General features: G+C 44.3%; 2 protein-coding genes across 5 annotated transcripts in view; one reads left to right on the plus strand and one right to left on the minus strand.

Annotated features, from left to right (window-relative positions):
* The window catches only part of NHP2 (NHP2 ribonucleoprotein), a 49,131-nt gene extending 30,083 nt beyond the window's left edge, over positions 1-19,048 (plus strand). For 2 of the 4 annotated variants that reach the window (XM_085872404.1, XM_085872394.1), the window contains exons 3-4: positions 7,279-7,384; positions 15,728-19,048. In XM_085872404.1, the coding sequence (XP_085728530.1) occupies positions 7,279-7,384; positions 15,728-15,853 (232 nt within the window). In that variant the 3' untranslated portion in view covers positions 15,854-19,048. The remainder of the gene's footprint in view (positions 1-7,278; positions 7,385-15,727) is intronic. The other 2 variants (XM_085872422.1, XM_085872414.1) reach the window with 1 other exon arrangement.
* A 1,003-nt stretch (positions 19,049-20,051) lies between these two features.
* The window catches only part of LOC147033895 (carboxypeptidase Z-like), a 115,359-nt gene continuing 114,602 nt past the window's right edge, over positions 20,052-20,808 (minus strand). Inside the window, exon 11 of the mRNA XM_085870181.1 lies at positions 20,052-20,669. Coding sequence (XP_085726307.1) covers positions 20,296-20,669 — 374 coding nt within the window. The 3' untranslated portion in view covers positions 20,052-20,295. The remainder of the gene's footprint in view (positions 20,670-20,808) is intronic.

Consider the following 20,808-nt stretch of genomic DNA (forward strand, 5'->3'; position numbering starts at 1 on the left):
GTCCACCAGAGGGTCGTTGATGACGTTCCTTTCTTTGCATGGCACCAATTCCTCCCGCACAGGCCAGTCCTTCTTCGTGTAATGCTGAGCACGGTCCCTACTATCCCACATGCACAGAAAACATGGGTACTTGGTGAAGCCAGACTGTTGTCCCAACAAAAAGTTCACCATCTTCAGGTCAACACAAATAAACCACTTATGCTGATCATAACCAATTTTCTCCAGCACGTACTTCACCGCTTCATACTTCTCCTTCAGTGTAGTCGAGTGAGCGATGGGTACAGAGGCAAACTGGTTGCCGTTGTGTAGCAGAACACATTTCAGTGATCGCTTGCTGCTGTCAATGAACAGTCTCCAATCTTTGGGTTCGTACTGTGGCACTCCAAGCTTGAGCAGAGCGCATGTCATAAATTGGCGCATGTAGGTATTGTACATTCTTCAGAGTTCGTTATTTCAAGAAATACAACTTTTTTGTATCACATTATTACAAAATCTGCCCCATTAACTTTAGTTTTGATCCATGAACTTTATGCTTTGCCTCACCAATTTTGGAAGATTTTGAGGTTTTATGACTTCAAACTGATCCCTTTTCGACATAATCACCTAGAACTATCGTACCTGAATACTTCTTGTCATTAAAATAATTATTTCCAATCAAAACAATTATTTGACATGACATTTTACCCCCACCAACTTCTTCTAAAATGCTCCACACATGCGTACATGTGAACAAAATGTAAAAAACGACATGTGGCCATATCTCAAAAACTTGACCTGATTGAACAAAACTAATGTGAGTTTTGGATTCAGCGCATCAGATTCGTCCTAAATCAGCTTAAAAAATGCAGACAACAAATTTGTTGTTGACCAGTGTAATTGGTGAGTTGTCAAATGTTACTGCTTCATCTATTGCCGATATTGCTAGACTAGCTCCATTTAGCCTAGCTCCAGACGGTAGCAATGACAGTGGTGAGGCCCAGCTATATCCTGTCCTGATTTCGTACTATGACAACAGTGCTGGGATTGTGAAGCAAGGTTTGCTAAGTTTGCCTGCGTGCAAACAAGATTCCACTGGAGAAAACATTTTCAAACTGCTTGATCATGAGTTCAGTGACAGGAAAATTCCGTGGGGAAATTGTGTTTCCTTTGTGCTGATAATGCCTCTGTCATGGTGGGCAAGCACAAAGGAGTCGCTGCTTATATCCACAAACAAAATCCAGAGTGCTACATCATGGGATGCCCTTGCCATATGATGCACAATACGGCCAAGAAGGCGGCTCAGGCCTTACCCATTGAATTAGATGACTTTCTCATCGATATTTACTACTACTTGGACAAAAGTAGTAAACGCGTCAAAGGAGTGAAAGCACTGCAAGAACTCTGTGATGCCCCGACACACAAGATTCTGAAGCATGTCGCAACAAGGTGGCTGTCCCTTGGTCAGTGCCTAGACAGGCTGATTGAACAGTGGGAGCCACTTCGCCTCTTCTTCAAAGAAGAAGTACGAAGAAAAAATGCAACCAACTGTAGCCAAGACTCTAACAACGAGCAAGAAGGACGGCACTGTATCTACTGCCAGTACTGGCACTGCAGGATCAAGCACTCGTGAGCAGCATTCACCACTACCACTGCAGTATCTGCTGCGAAGAAGACAGCAGGGACAGCACCAAAACCAATGCTGAGAGCAGGTAGCATCACCGGCCCTTCATCACGTTCATCTACAAAGCAGATTCCTTCAGAGTCGAGAAAGACTGTGAGAGTCCCATCTACAGGCAAAGAAGGACCCAAGTTAAGTTCTGCTTTTGCCAAATCACTTGATAGAAGCTCAGCAAAACCTTCGAATCAGAGGTCTTCTTCCTTGGCTGCACCTACCTCAAGCTCTCTCCTCAAACGTAAAATTGGATCTGGTACTACGAGTCTGACCTCTTCTGCTGGCAGTAAACGCAAGTGTGATCGCCCTGCGGCTAAGTGTACTACGAGTTCTACAACTAAAGCGCATCTTCCTCAAACACTGTGCAGGAATCTAGAGAAAAACGTGTCAACAGGATGTTCTTGTCTCCACAAACAAAACTCTATTGTTTCTTCCTTCGATATGCTAACAAGCTTTTTGAGAAGGGGAATCTTCTGCTCCAAAGAGACGAACCCTGTATTCATCTCCTGCACGGAGAATTGAATGGTCTTCTGAAAGATATCTTCGTATGGTTTTTGAAACCATCGGTGTCATCGGTTGCTCTGGTAAATGTACCCTTCTCTGACAGAAATCATCAGAAGAATGATGAGGACCTCATGATTGGGAACGATGCCAAACTGTATATAAGGGAACAAAGGAGTCTCAAGAAATCCACCTTCACTCTGAGTGAGTCAGACATCCAAGGTTTCTTCAGTGCAGTTCGCTCATATTATGTGAAAGCCTGCAATTACATCTTCAAAACCTGGCCGCTAGATGATGAATTAGCCAAGCATGCTCAGGTGCTGGATGTTAAGCTACACCAAGAAGTGGGGTTTGACTGTGTGGAGTTTTTCATCAAGAAATTCCCTGTCTGTTCAGTGGCGGTGATAGGTGACATAGACGGTCTTGAGAGTGAATTCGCTCACTACCAGGCAGACGCCTCCATAGCTACAATTGCTACCGAGACAGTGAGAGTGGATGAGCAGTGGCATCGGATTTCACAGCTCACAGATCCCTGCACTGGTGCCAAGAAGTATCCTAATTTGAGCAAAGTGATGAAGGGAATCTTGGTCATTCCTCATTCGAACGCATCATGTGAGCTGGCACTCAGTCTTGTACGGAAGAATCATACTGAATTTCGTCCCAATTTGAGTGTCAAAACCCTGGAAGCTCTCTTAATTGAAAAACTAGCTCATAACACCCCTTGCTACCAGAGAGAATACAGCAAAGACATAATCAGAAGGGCTAAAAGAGCCACACAGCTGTCACTCAGCAAAGCTGCCATGGAAAAAGCAAGCAGCAGTAGTACCAGCCAGTAAGGTAAGAAAAATATTGCTTCTTTTGTGCTTTTTGTTAATCTTTGATTGTCCCCTAACTTACTAATATTAACATACATGTAACATTAAAAAGTGCACAATTTTCCCCTTTTTTTGTTCAAAAAGTGGGAATTCTTAACATGTTAAATGCTCCAAAATAGGGCTCAGAGGGCACTAGAGAGCGTCTAGAACCCCAGAGCTTCCAGGGCCCTAAGGCGGGCCCTGGACCCCGCCGCAAGGGTCGAGCGCTCCGCGCTCGAGATGTGCGCTTCGCGCACATTATTTGGTGTCGGTTGAAAATCCTCCCTAATTCTGATTTCCAAAAGTTGGCATCTCAACTTTTTTGATAGGTTTAGATCCCAAAGAGTGGTAGCATTTCAAGTCTCCAAAATAAACCCAACTTTCCAAGTCTCCAAGGTATAACCACATTCCTGTTGAGTTTCCAAGATACGTATTACATTGTGAGTTATCAAGCCAGAACCCACATTTCAAGTCTCCAAGGTAGTTATTTAAACCATCAAGGCAGAACTCGTTTACTGATTTAAAAAAAAATTGTGAGTCTCCAAGGTAAAACTTGTATTCTGGCTCATCAAGGTATAACTTGTTCAGGGGGTATTGTCTTGATAACTCACAATGAGTACTATTGTTGCAAAACTCTTTTTCAGGATTTTGCTGGTCTCCAAGGTATAACTCTTTAGTTGGGTCATCAAGGACGAACTCGTTCTGTGGGTCTTGGTCGCTCATAAGGTCTTCAACCAAGCTGTAGCAAAAGCAGTATTTTCATTTCGTATTTCAGATACAATTTACTGTGAGAGAAAATAATAATGTATTAATTAAGTTATTTAATTATTAAATGTGTCGATGCTTAAATCAAACTGAAAATAGGGAAATAAAATCTTACCTCAATGGATAAGAGGTTTGAATCCAGTTCATCAACTTGAAGGTTTAGTTCCATACAAGTAGTAGAGCTCCAGGCAACCACACAGCACACCATTGCCAGCAAAAAAATGTTTAAAATGCAGCCTGGGCTTGAAGCTTTTATAGGGAAAGACTGGTGGGTGTGGTTTCCTTTGGAAATTCCCTGGGCAAGCCCAGGCAAGCCTTTGTTGGGAAATTTTTCAAAACCATTACATTCTAGAATTTTCTAGTGATTTCTTTGTGAGTCGGAGATGAACTGGAAATGATGTAAGAGTAGGTGGGGCTTAGCAAAAGTGGGTGGGGCTTAGAAAAATTGGGCGTGGCTTATGAAAACACCTCATGAAAAGTGGACGGGGCTTATGGAAAAGTGGGCGGGGCTTGGTGAAAGTGGGCGTGGTTTAGAAACATCTAATGAAAGTGGGTATGGCTTATGAAAAGTGGGTGTGGCTTTACAAAAATAACCTGTGGCTCAGGAGGTGGTCAAACAAGAGCATTAAGAGAAGTTTATCATTTCGTAATGGCACAAAAGGGGTATCTTAAAAAATATAAAGATTCAAATGTTTTGTTTTTAAATATTTTAGATGGGGATTATTGTGCAAAGAAAATTAAACTATTGAAGGAATTTGAGAATGAACAAATCTTTATAGGTTCAATGAGTGAGCAAAACAATATGCATTGGTTATTTGAAAAAGAGTGTCCCAAGGCTTACATGTTTCAGATATTTCTTCAGAATCACCTTTTACAAATCACATTACTACTTGAACAAATCTTTATCTTATTGCATTGGTTATTTGAAAAAAAAGTGTCCCCCGGTTAAAAGGGGAGACAAATAAATATACCTTGGGATAAAAAGGGGGTTTACTTTTTAGGGGAAAAAAAAAATGAATCGCTGAAAATCCCCCATTCATTTACATGGGGAAAAGTGAGCCAGAATCAGTATATTCACCCTACTTATTATCATCAAATAGAATGTGTGATGGGAGTTGTAACGATGTGATAATACATTAAATCCTCTAGCGAGTAGAGTTTTATTCGTGATGCTGCATCGATGGGTTGACTGACTGACTGACTGACTGCCTGGATGCAACTGAGGTTGTGGATCTACTGATTTGGATCCATGACCAAGGTTGTGGATCCGCTGTTTGAAGAGGTCCTGGGCTGAAATGGTCGAAACCTCGAGGAAGAACGGTGCCCAGCTGATGATCCGTGCTGTCGGGAAACCATTAATTTGCTAGCAGGTTAAGGTTCTTACTTTAGGTAAGGGAACTGTGTTTTGAGGCTACAATCCTTTAAATTATTTTATATTTCAGGAAGAGCTGGTGTGTGCGTGCGTGCGTGCGTGTGCGTGCGTGCACCACTGCCACCGCCACCGCCACTGGTCGTCATCTCCACTCATGACTCTCCAAGACTGAACGGAGCTTTCCCTGGTCCCAAATAACTATCTTCACCACAGCAAGGAGCCACGACTCATGGACTGAGCTGTCTCCTTATCAATGCTGCGTTTCCCCCACCACCTCTGGGGGTTTGCCTGCTCACCCAGACACAGCACGCCCCTGCCACTGGTTGCCATCTCCACACCGTCCCATCCTTCCACAGCAGGAGGGAGTTGGCAAAAGGGATTCGTACTCTGTGGGAGGAACAAAGCACACCAAGCTGAGGGAGTCGACTAAACTGCACGGCTAAGCCGCGTCCCAAACACCTCAGCCCCACCAAAGCTTGGTCCACTATCGATGGGATGGAGTTGATAATGCCCTCCAAGCTGCAGTCAGGCCATGTCCCAAATGCAAGTCGATCAGCACAATACCAAGACACCATGTGTGCAGTCCTCAGTCTCATCGAAGTAGCTGCAGGCCGAGACCGCATCTCAAACGCGCCGTTCATGTGTGCGGTTCCCACCAAAGCTGCTGCCGTCATCATGATCTTCTCTCCCATCGAAGATGTTATTCAGCACAGTCTTCGGTGCCATCAGTCCCCTACGCAGGTGAGATAGAGATAGAGATCCTTATTCTGGTTTCAGAATGTGGAATGGAGTACTCTCAGGACTTGGAAGTATCCACACCCGTTTCAGTGAAAGATCTCGATTCATGGACCAAGTATTGCAGTTTTCTTGTTTTCAGTTTTGTGCCGAAGGCTATTTTCAGGATCATCATTGAGTCCTGGACAGCTTCCACCTGCAGTTCATTTGTAGGAATATTCCCAGGAATGCTTTTTTTCGATCTCTGTGAGGTTGCTCTTTATCATTCCTGTTGCTCCAATTAGCACTTACACAATTTCAGCACTTGTCAGCTTCCAAGATCTTTTGTCTTTGTTCTTGACATGTTGATATTTGGTAATTTTTACCTCCCCCACCAAACACATATTGAGGCTATGTATTCACCCCTGTTTGTCTGTCTTTTTCTCTGGGCAGGATATCTCAAAAAGCTCTGGATGGATTCGGCCAAAACTTGGTGGACAGGTTGGGTGTGTGACAAGGATGAATTGATTAGGTTTTGGTGGATTTTCAAGTTATTCTTCACCATTGAGAGATCAGGCCAAAGATTATCTATAGCCTGATAACTCAAGTTATGGACGGATTATGACAAAACTTGGTGGATGAGTTGTGTAGGTGTCTTCCTGTTCTCGTAAAGTGTTTGCCACACATTAACCTGTCTGGTACACAAAACAGTTCTGGGGGCAGCCAGGGACAATTTAAATTTTAAAGGCCTTCTGGTGAAACAGTTGCTTTGGTGCTGTCTACTAGGCATGAGCTCAGCAGAGATACAGCCCCCCAGTAGGATTGTACAGCAGCCAATATCAGGAAGAGAATGTAATTCTCAATTTCATAGACCAGTCCACCTCGGAAAGAGAACATCCACGGACATGAGTTTTGGGCTTGTTGGCCCTCATCAGCATGAGGCAGAAGCTCTTCCGTCAAACTCCTGGGAAGGAAGGATGTTAAATGGGGTGGAAAGGAAGCCTATATGAAGGAAGGTAAACATCCATACATAAAACTCTATCCTAAAGCTTGAAGTGAGGTTGTATGACAGAATGGACACTGCTGAGGTCCTGGATCTACTGATGTGTATCCATCGCTGACCTTGTAAGCCCACCATTTGTCGATCTTACTGGCTAATGGGGTTGAAACCTCCATCAAGAATGGAACTGAGCCGATCAACAGTCAGAAATTCGGTCACTCGCTTACTAATTCAACTGTTCTTACTTTTCGGTGTACTACTGTTTTGCTGTTGCTGTTTATTAATTGATTATTGTATAATTGTTGAGGAACAATTTTATGGAGGAAAAAACAAACAAACTACGTTTGCATGTCTTTATGCGCCTTTGTGTCTGCCCCTGTCTTCATTATCAAACCTGAGGGAATCCCTATCAATTGTGCAGGATTATTTTACTTGCGGGTGATACGCAGCCTGTGGATGTCATCTGCCATCTGCCCATCATGTGTGAAGACAAGAACATTCCGTACTGTTACATTCCAAGCAAGCAGGTATTTTTGACTTGTCTATACCACTTTGAATTCCAAATTATCAGTTTCTTCCCTGTTTTATAATTATCTCCTTCTGCAGGGAGAGGAAACATTGTTTTCCCTCTTTCTTTCTTCCCAACAATTAAATTTCACACCTTTCCTTTATGACTCCACGCACGCAAAGTGAAAAGCGGGTTCAGAAATTTGTTCACTTTGTTTGTCTCTCTGTCTACAAACTTCAGTTTATAATCGCGGAACAACCTGATTTCGATTCTTCTTCTTCTTGCGTATGGCAGCTTGAGTGCTGGGTAGCTCTCACTTTGTTGGGGCGTGACTGCCGCTGATGCTGTGCCCCCTTTACCAGTACATTGGTACTCATTTTGCCAACCTTGGAAGGATGACAGGCTGAATCGACCCCACCTGGTGTTAATTCAGCAGCATATGGGGCTTGAACTTGGGACCCTAAGATCCTAAGCCAGCCATCCTTACCACGAAGCGAACACAAGGCTCTGATTTCAATTGAATGTTTTCATTTGAATATGAATTTGAAAATGAAACCGGTAGTTTAACCATACCCTAACCGTAATTTGGCTCTGAATTCATCCCGATTGTTCATGCGCAGAGACGAGTGGGAAAATTTGAACACTGTCGGACACAAATCACCTTTTTGGCCCTTGAAAGACCCTACCGTTTCGCGGTACATGGCCAAAATATTGCGCCATTTTACGTCATCGCGACAAATCAAATTTACCACTCACAAACCCTGCTCAAGTCCTTATTTCTCAAGACTGCATGGGTTATTAAAGGAGTTCTATGAACTCTCTGGTTTTTTAGACAATTCTCTTCAAATACGGCATGAAGTATTATCTATATATTCACTGTATATATAGATAATACATATAGATAATATAATATAAATCCAATATATTCACCCCTTTTTTTTTCCAATTTGCATCCCCCATTCCAATTGTATATAAGGGGTGAAAGGTGAAACACAAAACCACACATTGTGCCATTCCCTCTTATTTGAGTCGATTTGAGACAGAATTTGGCACAAAGGTGTAGTCGAACATTCCCCATAGGGATGAAGAAAAACATTTCTGATTTGAGTCGTTTTGGGGGTTTTAGAGGAGTCAAAGATCAAAATTGGTTCTGAAGTTAAAAGGTTTCTTATTTGCCATACATGCGTTTCAACCAAGTCAGACAGGAAATGGCAAAATTATTCCTTAACCACACCTCCTACAAGTAAACGGTTATCCGTTTGATAGTTTTATTTAAATTCCAATGGGGGTCGGGGGGGGGGGTGAGTTACATTGATGTTGGTCTTTGTATATGCAGACAGATATTAGTCTGGTGTCTTCCTTTCAATTTCAATGCGGTCAAAGGTCTAAAATGATTGCAAAATATGGAGTTTAACCAACTGAGATTCTCTAGTTAAAGCAATGCAGACCAGTCTTGGCACAAAGAGTCGTGTGGACAACACCCACCTGAAAGTACATTCACGACCTAGGTGGGCACTGATTCACTGTACTAGCAAAGAACCTGTTCTTATGGATTGGGTAATTCCCTCCAGAATTGCAGATGTGATTATTCTCCCAGGATTGGAACATTTTATTATGACTTGTAAGACCCACCTCCACAAGAAGTGGTGCTTATGTGATACACATTGGCATGGAAAGAAATGGGGTCCTCCCCAACCCTGAATCCTTCAGACGATCAATTGTTTTCCCACTAACACTCCCCGTGTACACCTTGAGTACAACGAGCAGTTTTCAACTCATTCCATCCTGTGGCTCAGGGGTGCATAGAAGTCAAAGAAATGCACAAACTTGTGTTCTTGTAAATATCTATGGATATTGCTGCTCCTGGTGTGAGGGGTATTACAAGTCATATTAAAACACCACAACGTTGGGGGAACCCATCCTTCAGGAGGGATTCTTTGCTTGTATATTTTATCCCCAAACTTGTTTACAATGCACTCCCAGTGGAATTACATGGGACCATTGGCTCCTCGATTTGGTGCTTCACCAAAAACAGTTTCTTTTTTAAATTAGACAAGATTGTATGGAAAAATTCATTATGTTTATTTAAATAAACTTTCCTTCTTGATTACTTTCCACAAATTACAACTTTTGTTCTTTACTCGAGTAGGTGTGTGCTATTAGTGGGTGGGATTAGCCAAATTCCAAATTCCTGCCCAAACCAAAGTCAAACGTCAGATATGGCCAGCCACATCGTGATTTGTGAAAGACTTGGCCCAAGCTTCCCCCTGGCCAATCCCACCAGAAGGTGGGAATTATTGTGAACATTAAAGAAGAAGGAGTAGAAGAATATTGTTCTTTACCTGCTACACCTCAGCCATTCACTTGCATCATGGTTCAAGTGTCATTGTAGGCAGTAAAGGTGACCATTTCATTGTCTCATGAACTCCAATCTCAGACATTCCAGTGAGGCAAAAGATTTGGAGAATTCATTCACAATCCTGGGCAACCAATAACTTTTTTTGTGATGTTCCTCTGAACCCACCACCAAACACTAACATTTATGAAGAATCTTTGATGTTTGAGAAACTACAACAGCACTCGGTAGAGCGTGCACCTCTGTCAGGATAAACATTTTAGGATTTTTATCCCACTGATAGGCCAGATCTGCATCTGGATGTTCTGGATCTGCTACCACCTTTAGCGGTAGCCGCTATTACAAATCATCTTTATCTTGTGATATGTTTTAATCAAAATTTATTTCAAAAATGACAAAAGTTATAAAGTGCATTTCCAAAAATGTGAAGGAGGTTGGAAGTGCTCACTAATGTAATTAACCTCCAACTCTACACAGTGACCTGCAAAAGTATTCACCCCCGACCAATAGTGCCACATTTTGATGAATTGCGAATTATGTCGAAACGATTTTTCAAAATTAACTTTTTTATTCACAACTGAAGCGATCAAACTAAATACTGTTATAGATGAGGAGGTTACATGTCAAATACCTGTAAAAAAAATCATGTACAAATCAAAATTCACTGGTTGTAAAAGTATTCATCCCATAAGCTCAGTACTTGGTGGAAACACCTTTTGCAGCAATGACTGCAACGAATCTTTTAGGGAGATCTAAACCATGTTTGTACAGCAGTGAGATGGTGAAATCTTTACCCATTCTTCACATGAAAATTGCTCAAGTTTTGCCAAGTTTAATGGGGATTGTAAATGGACTGCAATCTTCAAGTCTTGCCATGAATGTTCAATTGGGTTCAAGTCAGGACTTTGGGCAACTCATGAACATTTATTTTCTTCTTATTCAGCAACTCGAGTGTGGCTTTAGTTTTGTGTTTCTGATCACTGTCCTGCTGAAATGTGAATCTCGTACCCAGTTTCAGATTCATGGCTGACTCGAGCAGGTTTTCATCAAGGATTCTCATGTGCTCTGCACCGTTCATTGTCCCTTCTATCACGACAAGCCTGCCAGTCCCTGCTGAAGAAAAGCAGACCCATAACATGATTCTGCCACCACCATGCTTGACAGTCGAGATGGTGTTGACTGGGTGATGTGCAGTGTTAGGCTTGCACCAGATGTAACTCTTTGAATTTAGACCAAAAAGTTCAATTTCTGTCTCATCTGACCAAAAAAACATTTCCACGCATACCTGCAGATCCACTAAGATGCTTTTTCACAAACTCAGATCAGGTCAGGTATGGGAGCATGCGCCAGAGCAGCGCGTCCCTGCATCCACTTTCCACCGGTACTTCAGGGGCCTCCGTCTGGCCATCCACCAGGCAGATGTCTGGCTCATCACCATCTCCTTGAGATGCTGATCAACCTGCTGCAACCACGATGCACATGGTCGGCCCATTGGCCTCCTCCACTCATGACACTCCCTCATTGAGAGAATCTAGTGAGCAGGATCAGCGTCAGGAAAATGAGCCACATGTCCATACAGCCGCAGCTGATGCTCACGGACAATGCAGGTAACAAATCTCATTGAGTCTCTCTCTCAGCAACCGCCCGTTGGACACAAAGTCCGACCAGCGATTGCCAACGATTTTCCAAAGAGACCTGGTGCCAAAGGAATTAAGTCTCCGTCTCAGATCCCTGGTCAGAGTCCAAGTCTCACATCCATAGAGCAAGACTGGAAGCACCAAGAACCTGAAGACTCGGACTTTTGTCCTCCCGCACAGGTACCGGCAGTGCCACACCTCGTGATACAGTGAATCCATGACTCCCCAGGCCCGAACCAGACGTCTGTTGACCTCTGGTTCAAGCCAGTAGAGACATGAATATCACTGCCAAGGAAAGTGAATCTCTCTGGGACCTCAACATCCTCACCACAAACAGGAACAGACAGGTTAGCAGCATCCAAGATGTCATTGAAAGCCTTGATCTTAGTTTTGACCCAGGAAACCCGTAGTCCCAGCGGCTCCGACTCTTCATTCAGCACCTCGAGGGCCCCGAAAATGATATCTAGGGTCTCCGCAAAGGTGACTGCATCATCTGCGAAATCAAGGTCAGAGTCCTTGACATTCCCAAACGATGCACCACAGCTTGATCTCTCTGACATCCTCCCCAGAATCCAGTCCACACAAGTGCTGAAAAGTGTGGGGGGGGGGCAGTACACAAACCTGATGAACTCCAGTAACAACTGGAAATAAATCAGAGATGGTACCACCACACTTCACAGCACTCTCAGTACCAGAGTAGAGTTCAGACATCAGAGCGATCAGTTTTGGTGGCACCCCACAAAGACCAAGAATCCTCCAGAGGACATCCCGATTCACTGAATCAAACGCTTTACAGAGATCAACATAGGCTGCAAGCAGCCCCTGCCGAAACTCTCGTCTGCGTTCGGTGAGGACCCGAAGGGCAAGGATACGGTCAATAGTTGACCTCTTTGGTGTAAAGCCTGACTGCTCTGGACGCTGGTGCCCAAGCAGATGGTGGCAAACTCTACCAAAAATTTTCCGAGCAAAGACTTTGCCCGGCACTGAGAGCAGTGTCACTCCTCAGTAGTTGTTGCAGTCTTAACGATCACCCTTCCCTTTCCAGAGAGAGACAACAAATCCCCTCTTCCAATCAGTTGGGATGATGCCTGTGTTCCAGGCAGAGCACAGAACTGCATGCAACGACATGAGTGCAGCATTTCCACCAGCCTTGAGAAGTTCAGCATGGATGTCACAGATCACAGGAGATTCACCCCATTTCAACCGGTTTACCGCAGCCTGTGTTTCCACAAACGAAGGTGGACCACAGTTGATTGGAGCGTCTGCAATTGGGATTGTAACACCCCTGACATCCAACTTCACGGCTGGTGGAGCTGCCTGGTACAGCCACTCAAAGTAACCGGCCCAGCGGGCCTTCACTTTGGACTCCAGTGTCAAGAGCCCACCGCCCTGTGCTCTAACTGCAGTACACCAAGGGACGGGCTTGGACGAACGCAATGTGCGAATTCCCCTGTAAGCATGACGAGAATCACTTGACCACAGGTGATGCTCTACCCCCTCACAGATTCCTTGCACATAGGCCTCCTTGTCCATCCTCTGTGCACATACAGTTTTTTGCCTCAGCTCCCTGAACAGCTCAGCTCTTCCATTCAGGCTGGCCCTGTGACTCTGCGCAATGGTATCTAGTGTCCCTTGAGTGACATAATTCTTCTTCGCCCTCCGGTGAGTTCCAATAATCTAACTATAACATCAAGGATGGTGGTCTTGAAGGCACTCCACAACTCTTCAGGATCCCCCAAAGCACCCAGACCCCACAAATCTCCACTTAGCCTCTTCACAAACTCCTCAGCTACCCTCTCCTCCTTGAGCTTGCCAACATCCAGCCTCGGCTGGGATGGTACCATTCTCCTGGATTTAAGCTGCAACTTCAGAGTTGTTACAACAAGCCGGTGGTCAGGATTGACGAACTGAGCACTCTGGTAGACCCTGCAGTTCTTGAAGATCCTCCAGCAACCATCAACAAGCACATGGTCACTCTCCTTTTCCCCACCACCTGCGTTGGAATAACAAGTCCAGCGATGAGCCTGTGGGCGCCGAAACCATGAACCAGCCACCCGAGGTCCATGACTTCTTGCAAAATCAAGGAACTTCGTGCTATTCTGGTTCATAGCTCCAGATCTATGGGGACCAACACACGTCTCATAACCATCCCTATCAGTTCCAGGTGACGCAATGAAATCCCCCAAGATTAGAAGATTATCTCGCCTGGGGCACTGATCGACCACAAACTCTAGCGTGGCATAGAATGTGTCCTTCACGATGAGATCACTTGCCTCAGTCGGAGCATTCATCGAGACCAGGGAAATGACACCCAATGAGTGGCAAATCCTTACTCCCATAATACGCTCGTTTGCCGGTGTTACCTCAATTATAATCATTGGAGTCAGCTTATTTGACACAGCTACATCAACTCCTTGGGCATGGTAACCATCAGTGCGACCAGACCAATAGTAGGTGTAACCACCCACCATGATCTCGCCGCAATCCGGACTCCGAACCTCAGAGTGCTTCAATACCGATGTCCAAACGCTTGAGCTCAGATGATAAGAGAGACAGGTGATCATCCTCTCTTAAGGGTAGGACATTCCAGGCACCCACCTGAAGGGACTGCCTCAGGTTAACCCAACGAGACCGCTGTCTGGTGGACGACACCTCAGCACCACCCCGAAACACTCTCCTGCAATCTGACCCGGGCATGTTACCCCGTAGCTTCTCTCCTATCATCAAAGATTTGGGGTCCCGAAGGCTTTGCCACAATCCCCTCGTCCGGTGAGCTGCCCTGCGAAGGGAATCTGCACAGGAGGTACTACCACGGAGTGGGTTTTCAGATAGTTTTTTTATCCCCCGCCACGTGGCGGAAGGGCGATATTGTTGTCACCCGGGTCGTCCGTCCGGCTGGCTGGGCGTCAACATTTATAGCTGTGAGTGCGATAACTCATAAACTGTTCGCCATATCGATTTGAAATTTGGTTTACATGTACCACCTGAAAAGGAAGAACCCTATTAATTTTGGGCGTGGCCGGATCCAAGATGGCTGACTGGTTCAATGGCGGGGGATTCCCATCTCTGATGGGTATATTTTTAATGCTTTTGGAATGTTTTGCGGAATGAAGGGTTTTATGGTGGCCGGAGTGCAAATATAATATACCCTGTGACATATTCTTACGTTTTTGCATTTACAAGCCTGCCATGAAAGAGTTGTGTTTTTGTAACCACAACCACCATAACAATAAGCAAGCCAGGCATGCTGAGCAGGCAGAGGATTCACGGGTTTCATGCGAGCAAGCCACGCCTGGAGGTGGAAGAAGTGAATGCACGTGGGGCGTGACGTGAGATAGCCATCATAGGTTTGGTTGTTGGATGAGTTGGTTCAGTTTGGTGTGTAAGGGAAGCACTTAATCGAGAGATGTTGGAGCGAGGAGATGGCGTGTTAGTTCAGGCATTACAGCTGGCTTTCCTTCGACGCATGAAGATGACGACACGATTCTTGTATTCGTGCTGAGGCAAATTGGCTCTCATGGACCAAGATGCTGGCCATCGACTCTCGGCTGGTCGTGAGAGATGGACCTCGAAGCCTCGTGTATATCACTGAAGGGAGCGGCGCCATTCTGCAGAGAGCAATCGTCGAGGAAGCCGCACGTCGGTCTCTGAGCCTTAGCGTTGAATACCGCTAACGAACCACCTCATGTACATTTCCCACTGCGACAGAGCGGCTCTGCACCATTTTGGGGTGCATCTACCCATGCAGGACGAAGCGCCTCGATTCCAAAGTTCCATAAAGACCATCTCCGGACTAAGTTAAGTGCCAGAATAAAGGGAGGATTTTCTTTCATTTTATTTTCCCCTTGTCTGTATTTTAGTCTGTGCGTAGAGGCGCCCCGACTTTCGGCTTAGTTTACATCACGTATTATTACATTTTGAATTATTGTTCCTTGTAAATATTTATCTATTTTCATTAAATCTGCATTTATTTTAAGTTGCTGTGTCAGTGTCTTTGTATTGGGGTTCGAGTATAAACCCCTTGTGCTGTGCATCCATCTGTGCCTCTGTCGCTCTGCCAATGCCACTCCTATGCGTGCGATAGTCTCTGAGGATCACGTGTCCCCCTCCTCAGGAAAACTGCTCGGCTGGCCAGTGTTAACTGCCCGTCCATCACAATTTGGCGTGGGGAATTAAACGAACCTCCAGACCCACGACAATATCTTAAGTTTGATTTGAAAGCATCACAAAATATGCTCAGGTGGCATCGAAATGTGAAATATTTTGGAGGGAGGTGAATACTTTGCAACCCACTGTACATCGAAACAATGTGTTGAAGGCATGATGATGCACCTTTTATTAATGGATCATTTTTGGTTCTCACCGCTAGGATCTGGGTTCTGCCATCGGCTCCAAGCGTCCCACGTGTGTGCTGCTTGTCAAACCTCACAGTGACTACCAAGATGCATTTGATGTCTGCAGTACCAAAATTGAAGCGCTCCCAAAGCCTTGCTGAAGCTCCTTGACTGAAAAAAGCTCGAGGCTTTTCGGATGTATCTGCAGAAGTGCGGTCCATTTTTGATGCTTCATTTTTTTATCATTATTATTTATTTAATCCCACACAGGCATATCTATTCTGCAGTGCCAACCCCAACAGTTCCATTCATTAATGAATTCGTAGCAAGTTTGAGGTTCTTTTATTTTTCTTCTACATCATTTGGATTTTTTTTTTTTTGGCAAGTCGATTTTAAATGATGTTGAGATTGTTTGTTGCAACTTATCTGTTAATTTGCTGTGGTCTCAACTGCCAGTACCTTTATCATCCATGCATCCATCAATCCAGTTTTCCAGTAAGCATTCATATTTTTTGCCTTATCTAACACTTGTAAGGACAATGTCACTGTGCAAAAGAAAAATAAATTGGGAAAGATTTGATAAATTTCCAGAATACTTTGCACTGGTCATGAAAGCAACTTGAAAGGGATGATTACTGTTTCACCAGGCAGCCTGTGTTTGAATCGTAGCTACTTGATTATAACTTATAAAAGTACAGCTACTGTCATTCGTGGGTGAATCAGAAATGCAAGTTGTTGTATATACTGATATAAGGATACACTAAGTTGCATGGCATTAGATGTGTGTGTGTATGTGTGTGTGTGTGTGTGTGTGTGTGTGTGTGTGTGTGTGTATGTGTGTGTGTGTATATATATATATATATATATATATATATATATATATATATATATATATATATATATATATATATATATATATATAGTGTGTTATGGATTTCAGAAGCGGATTTGACAAATACATACAATATTCAGGTCCTCAGACAGTTATTTCCATAAATACATTTTCAAAATAGACCCATCCCCTTGTCTGGTGGAATTCCAACTGTTTGATGCATTGGAGAAGGGTATAGAACAGAGTAGGGTATCCCTTTCCTTTGGGATAACCTTTTCCTTTTTGCAACACGTTCATGACTTATGATTCTAAGTCGGTTTTCATTTCTACATGAGCGATATTCACCGTTCGTGCACGCAATAAGATATAACGGATACTCGTCTATTCCCTTTCCATCAAGACACATTGGCTTGGAAATACACGATTTATTTACACTTTATTTTGGTTATCGATACACATTGGACTTGCAGGACATTTGAGTCATTAATCACACTGCAAGCTTTTTCTGAACAGTTCATTCTGACGGTCAAACATGGCTGTAGTCTCGGATCATTTACCTCAGGTACCCACCTTTTTCCATCAGCGATCGACACCCCGTTCAGCAGCTCTCGGGACGCCAACCGGCTCTTCTTCGTATCGGGCTGAACAAAGAGGTGATAATTGTACGCTGACGTTTTGTGAGCGCTTCATGTTTTCGCTTGGTTGTTCCGACAAATGGCTGCTTTCTGGCAGTTGTCCAGCTCCACGAACGTAGCGTCATAAGCCAGGCCTGTGTTAATTGGGAGTTGCATCTCATTAAATGGTCAGGAGAGAATGACTATGAGAATGGATGGTTGGAGATCATGTGTAGTGATGCGCCAACAGGCAAGCTGGTTTTGGCTGAAGTCATGCTTGAGGCTCCGCACACACTGGTCGCTTACAAAAGGACAGCAGGACTGCCTTGTTGGCAATTGGTGAGAGATCCTGCTGACGGTGGTGGACAGCGTTCCTGGTTCCTGGGGGTGACGACGTGATGTCGATTGGTGTTTGGGCCTGTTTGTGGGTGGGTACATGGTGAGGCAGGCGCTGGCCGCGGAAACGAGCCAAGCTTGGGAGAGCTCATTTGGAGGGGTAGACGAAGCTACGCTCACACATTTTGGGTTATTTTAGTAGACGCACAACGACTTCTACCTTGATAAGCCAAGACCGGATTTCTTTTTCTTTTCCCCCTGAACAGTCTGATGGGTACCCATGTCTCGTGTTTAATTCTTAAGTAAGTAATAGTGATAAGCATCTGCTTTTTGTCCATTTTTCGATAAATGCTTGTTGAATTCTATATTTGTTTGAGATTTTTTTGTTGATTGATTTGAATTCATCCATTTAATCGACAAGGAAATAAATTCTTCAGTTTATTTCTTTTTCTTCATAACAAATTCCTTGTTGACGTTTCAACTGTCTGTGCTTGTCCTTTCCTTCCATTGTTCCAGCATTGTCAAAGCCTCGATTGACTGGGAGATTATAATTCCCAAACTAATTAACCTGTCATAGTCGGCGTGCACTGGCAGTAAACGCTTGGCCGCATTACTTCATATCTAATCAAGATAAGCTTGGTGCATTGCCGAGGGTACGTTCCCCAGTCAGGAGGCCACGTGACCTCAAGTTAAACGGCAAATTAGATGGTCGACACTGGAACTCGTGGTTAACTGATTGGCATTCTTGGTTGTTTTGCAACTCACTGCATCACAAAGGTAATTGTGAGCGGTGGCCCCAGGTCCGGTTCTTCTGAGGAGAAAGGAGGATTCACCCCCTCATAATACACTCGGTACCCGTGGCCATAACAATATCAAGATTTGGATGTTGAGAAAGACCATAATATCAGGTTGGGAATCTTCTTCTTCTTGCATATGGCAGCTTAACTTTTGGGGTAGCTATCATTTCTTGGAAGCGTGACTGTGTCAGCACTGATGCAGTGCCCCTCTACCAGTGCACACTGGTACTCATTTCTCTGATCTCGGAAGGATGACAGGCTGAGTTAACCCCATGGTGTATTCAGCGGCCAACGGGGCTTGAACTTGGGACCCGAGGATCCCAAGCCGCTACCCTAACCACTAAGCCAACACCAGGCTGAGGTTGGGAATGCTGTCCAAAGAATCCATAATGAGTTCTCCAACCTATGATTGTATCACACGACTCGACGTTTCGGCTAACAAAGGGTTAACTGTGCCTCCGCTCGCCTTTGTCAAGAGCAAATTCCCTATTTACCTCTTGGATATACTTGAGGTGGAAGGAGTGGGCCGAATCAATCACAAAGCTGTGTTGCGAGACCTCGTGACATCGAGCCAATTCTAACATCAGCCAATGGCAAGGGTATAGTATGTTATCAGTGCTTGGCATTCGTGGTTGTTTTGCTTTACATCGTGGTTGTTTTGTTTTTTGCAACCCAGAGTGCTTTGCATCTGCTAAGGAGGTACTGGACATTAAATTACATTTTGTAACCTTGTGGTCTTTGTTGTTTTTATGATCCAATAAAGACTATCATGTCTCACTTTGTCTCTTTTCACATTCCATCAGAGCATTTCTAGTGTATTTGTGTGGGCTGACAGGATGGCCTAAACTAAAGGAACGCACACTCACCTCAAAGCTGTATAGCCTGGGTTTGAATCCCGACCTAGCTATAAGCTGACATCCCCGTGTTTCACAAACATGGTGATTCATCAATGTGTGTGTGCCATCCATCAGATGGATGTTAAGCAGATGTCCCTTCTGCCAGCATTTGTTGGTGGATGCTAAAGATCCCAGGATCTCCTTCATGAAGAACAGGTGAGCTCTCGCCAGCAACGCAAGCAAATTCCAAATTCCTTCCCGAACTAGCAGAGGGCATGGATGGCATCAACAGTACAGCCACAGCCTCAGGCAATGATTCTACCCCACGGCTGCATACAAACAAAGAAGCTTTTTCCCCTGATTTGACTATTTGATTTACTTCCATTTCCTTGCCTTGTTGATCCGATCACATCAGTGAACATTAACTTTTAATGTACTGGCACCACCGAGTCGTACTAAAGACTTTAACATGGTATGAGCTGCTTCCTTGCTTAACGTTCAGCATTTAAAGGATAGAGTCAGCACAAACCCCAAAGGTTGGCATTCTTGGGGAGGATGAAATTCCTCTTAGTTTCCCTACAGAGTGCAAAGAGAAAAGCACCATCATCAAATCATCAAGGTCGTTTCTACCCAGAGTGCTCTCGGGGGGGGGGGGGGGGCAGCGGTTGTATTTATCTGAAGTCGTGTGTGTGATTTGGGTTGTGGACCCTCTGTGAGCCTTTGAACCCATTAACAAAAACACCAAAGTAAATATCAATTACTTGTCTCTGTGGTTTTGACGACTGATTTTAACTCGTGTCAGGTTTCTCTCAATTCTTCTCTGGACATGTACATATTTCCAAACATACCACTGCAGTATTAAATACTTCCTGTATGTTATGTGCATGCTACAAAACTACACAACCAGTTTTAAACTACACAATTGATGAGAGCTAACACATGTAGCCATTCTTATTTGCTTTTATTTCCTTCACACAATCCACCAGAGCGATTCCACGACAGTCATGATGGAAGTTAACTGGGCTGCCAAAACATTCTGCGTAGGATCGAAAGGAAGCTGGACTGTCACGCAACTGCAGCTACCCTAGCGGGAATAAAGGACAAATGTAATGACTTTGCAATATGGTGTTTGTGATCCGTCCTTGTGTATATATGTTGCTGTCTCCTATCCTCACCATTTGTTTTCTATTAAAACCTTGAATGCCTACGTCTTTGCCAACGGCCGAACCGCCGGGGCAGCTCAGGCTCTGCAGAAGTGGGGAGGATAGTGGCAGCTGGTGAATCAAGATTGAGATGCTTGAAATAGAGCCACCAAGACACAGAGCGATCGCCACCATGTCGCCGACCACTGGCATGCTTTGCCATCCAGCGCCTCTGTTTCCAGCGCTGGAGGGTTATTCTTCGAGGCCGAGGATCTGGCTGTAGTTTGAAGTTGACTTGGCCAGCGTGTCTCATTCCTTCAGGAATGTAGACCCGTTTGAGCGAAGGCAAGTACCCAGGTCCTGATGCCTGAACCAAATAGGTTCCTGGTTGAAGTAGACGCCAGTACTCGCCACTGCGTGCTGCAGAAATTATAAAGATGGGGTAGTACAATATAATGCCGTTATTCGAAGAGAGGATGCCATCCATTGCCTCATGAATTGTCGATCAATGCATTATTTACAACTCTATCATCAACTTTTACAAAGAGCATTAAATGTG

Source organism: Eptatretus burgeri, chromosome 1 (assembly GCF_056783735.1).
Source record: "Eptatretus burgeri isolate ZD-2024b chromosome 1, Ebu_testis_v1, whole genome shotgun sequence".
In the NCBI taxonomy this organism is placed as follows: domain Eukaryota; kingdom Metazoa; phylum Chordata; class Myxini; order Myxiniformes; family Myxinidae; genus Eptatretus; species Eptatretus burgeri.